At 51.7% G+C, this 3,205-nt stretch overlaps 1 protein-coding gene across 1 annotated transcript in view; it reads right to left on the bottom strand.

The window, feature by feature from the left end:
- Positions 1 to 3,205, bottom strand: part of ano2b (anoctamin 2b) — a 21,645-nt gene that overhangs the window by 12,657 nt on the left and 5,783 nt on the right. Inside the window, exons 7-12 of the mRNA XM_017034166.2 lie at positions 3,114 to 3,161; positions 2,900 to 2,964; positions 2,686 to 2,820; positions 1,966 to 2,126; positions 1,621 to 1,703; positions 856 to 933 (exon numbers count right to left, since the gene is read on the bottom strand). Coding sequence (XP_016889655.1) covers positions 856 to 933; positions 1,621 to 1,703; positions 1,966 to 2,126; positions 2,686 to 2,820; positions 2,900 to 2,964; positions 3,114 to 3,161 — 570 coding nt within the window. The remainder of the gene's footprint in view (positions 1 to 855; positions 934 to 1,620; positions 1,704 to 1,965; positions 2,127 to 2,685; positions 2,821 to 2,899; positions 2,965 to 3,113; positions 3,162 to 3,205) is intronic.

The following is a 3,205-nucleotide window of genomic DNA, read 5'->3' as shown; positions in this document are numbered from 1 at the left end:
AGGAGGAAGAGGAGGAGGGGGAGGAGGAGGAGGAGGAGGAGGTGGGGGAGGAGGTGAAGGTGAAGGTGGGGGAGGAGGAGGAGGTGGAGGAGGTGGGGGTGGAGGTGGAGGTGGGGGAGAACTGCTGGTGTCACGGCAGCACTGACGACTGTAGTTGTTGAATAAACAACAACGTGCAGCAGCAGACAGTATCAACGCTTTTACAGCAGGTGGCGTCGCTGTCCACCAGGACCACGTGTTGAGCCACCTCCCAGCTGCAGTACAGTAGTAACAGCAGTTTCCTTTTTAGTCCACTCAGGTCAAAGGTCAGTGTAGGACTGGTCTAATACCAGGTGTGTAAACGTGTTGGTACTAGAGTAAAGTGTACTGTATGTACTGTATGTACTGTATGTGGGCCACCAGGCCTCAGTTTGACCCACTTTAGACATTTGGATCACTGGGGAACCACAGCTGTCTACGTCGTTCCAATCATTGAATACTTCTACTACTACTACTACTACCACTACTACTACTACTAGTACTACTCCTACTACCACTACTACTACTACTAGTACTACTCCTACTACCACTACTACTACTACTACTAGTACTACTCCTACTACCACTACTACTACTACTACTACTAGTACAACTACTACTACTACTACTACTACTACCACTACCACTACTACTAGTACTACTAGTACTACTACTACTACCACTACTACTACTACTAGTACTACTCCTACTACCACTACTACTACTACTAGTACTACTAGTACTACTACTACTACTACTACTACTACTACCACTACCAGTACTACTAGTACTACTACTACTACTACTACTACTACTACTACTACTACGAGTACTTACCTCCACCTTTTTCTTGTGTTTCTTGTTTTTCTGTTTCTTTTTCAGTAGAATGGTCTCATACTTTGGTCTGGCCAGTTCCTGTCGGAGGACAGAGGAGGACAGAGGAGGACAGGGGAGGACATGGGAGGACAGAGGAGGACAGAGGAGGGCAGAGGAGGACAGGGGAGGACAGAGGAGGGCAGAGGAGGACAGGGGAGGACATGGGAGGACAGAGGAGGACAGAGGAGGACAGAGGAGGGCAGAGGAGGACAGGGGAGGACAAGGGAGGACAGAGGAGGACAGAGGAGGGCAGAGGAGGACAGGGGAGGACAGAGGAGGACAGAGGAGGACAGAGGAGGGCAGAGGAGGACAGGGGAGGACAGAGGAGGTCAGAGGAAGGTTGAAGGTTCTTCTTTATGCTTTTTATATTTAAGTAGAACCAGTAGGTGGCAGTAAGTTGACCTGAATCTTGGGGGTCACCTCTCAAAGACAAAGACTGACCATTAGCTGTTGCGTGTCCTAGCATTAATTAATTAGCATTAATGTTAATTGTTACAACGTTAACATTACTGCAGTTTTGTGAATAGTCTGTACTTCAGTCTATACTTCAGTCTGTACTTCAGTCTGTACTTCAGTCTATACTTCAGTCTGTACTTCAGTCTATACTTCAGTCTGTGCTTCAGTCTGTACTTCAGTCTGTACTTCAGTCTGTACTTCAGTCTGTACTTCAGTCTATACTTCAGTCTGTGCTTCAGTCTGTACTTCAGTCTGTACTTCAGTTTGTACCTCGTCCTCCTCGATGCCGGTCAGGTCCCAGCTGAAACTCAGACTGACCTGACGACGCTTCCACTGTTCCAGGAACAGCACCGCTGTACACACACACACACACACACACACACACGCACACACACACACACACACACACACACACATGCACAGTATTAGAACTTGAAGTACCATCAGATCAAAGCAGTAAATCACAAACTTTAAAACATATAAACATTTGTCCAGCTAGGGGGCGCAGTTATCGGGTGATGAAGTGCTATGTCAGGGGTCACAGGGTCACGTTAACATCCCTGACCGACACAACATTTGAGGCTGTAGTTCTGACTGTAGTTTGGTGCTGCTCACCCCACAGAGACATGAAGATGGCAAAGAAGACGGTGGCGGGGTTGTCGAAGAGGTGCGAGGCCCGGGCCGTGGCACAGGCGCTGCTCAGAGGCCAGAAGTCACAGGCGCCGTCACACAGAGGACACATGGTGAAGTTGAGACGCTCGTCACACATCTCCAGACTGAGGACCAGAGAAGACTGCTCAGACTGACACATGGTACACACATGGTACACACACATGGTACTGTACATGTACTCTACTGCAGCGGTCCTCAAATGAGAGGGTGAGGGTCCACACCCGTTCACACCCGTCCACACCCCTTCACACCCGTCCACACCCGTCCACACCCGTCCACACCCGTTCACACCCGTCCACACCCGGCCACAACCGTCCACACCCGTCCACACCCGTTCACACCCGTTCACACCCGTCCACACCCCTTCACACCCGTCCACACCCGTCCACACCCATCCACACCCGTTCATACCCGTCCACACCCGTTCACACCCGTTCACACCCGTCCACACCCGTTCATACCCGTCCACACCCGTCCACGCCCGTCCACACCCGTCCACACTCAGACATGAACAGAAACCTTGTAGAAATCAATGAAATGTATGTGTGTGTGTGTGAAGAAGGTTCTACAAAGTTCACACACACACACACCTGGGGGTGGGGGGGACTAGACACAGCCCCACAGACCAGTGAGGGTGGTGGTGGGCGGTGACCTTTGACCGACCTGGGTATGTTGGTGTCCACCGTGGCCACGCCGTAGCCGAACACGATGACGCCCACGACGGAGGCCGGGATCAGCAGCTGCGTGTACACACCCAGCCAGGCGAAGTACAGCCCGATCTTCTCACCAAAGTACTTCCTGTGGGAGCAGGGGTGAAGGGTTACCAGGTGAGGCTGACCCTGAGGTCAGGTGACCACCCTCAGACCGGTCTCAGTACCTGACCAGGTCAATGGGCTGGTACTTGTAGAAGGCGGAATATGTGGCCCACTCCTGGTGCAGGGCCTGACGGAACGGAACGGAGAGAAGGTTGAACAACCTGACGACTGTAGGTGACAATCAGTGAGTACATGGTGTACTACCACTGTACTACTACTGTAGTACTACTACTGTAGTACAGTGGTAGTACTAGGTCCACGTGTTGGGTTCTTTACCTGTCTGTCGTTTCTCTCCTCCTCCACTCCCGTCACCCTGTAGTCACCCTGGGGGAGGAGGGGGAGGAGAGGGAAGAGAGGGAGGAGGAGGG

Source organism: Cynoglossus semilaevis, chromosome 8 (genome assembly GCF_000523025.1).
Source record: "Cynoglossus semilaevis isolate Cse_v1.0 chromosome 8, Cse_v1.0, whole genome shotgun sequence".
Classification (NCBI taxonomy): Eukaryota; Metazoa; Chordata; class Actinopteri; order Pleuronectiformes; family Cynoglossidae; genus Cynoglossus; species Cynoglossus semilaevis.
Note: the sequence above shows the minus strand (reverse complement) of the source record. Positions and strands in the feature narration are given on the sequence as shown.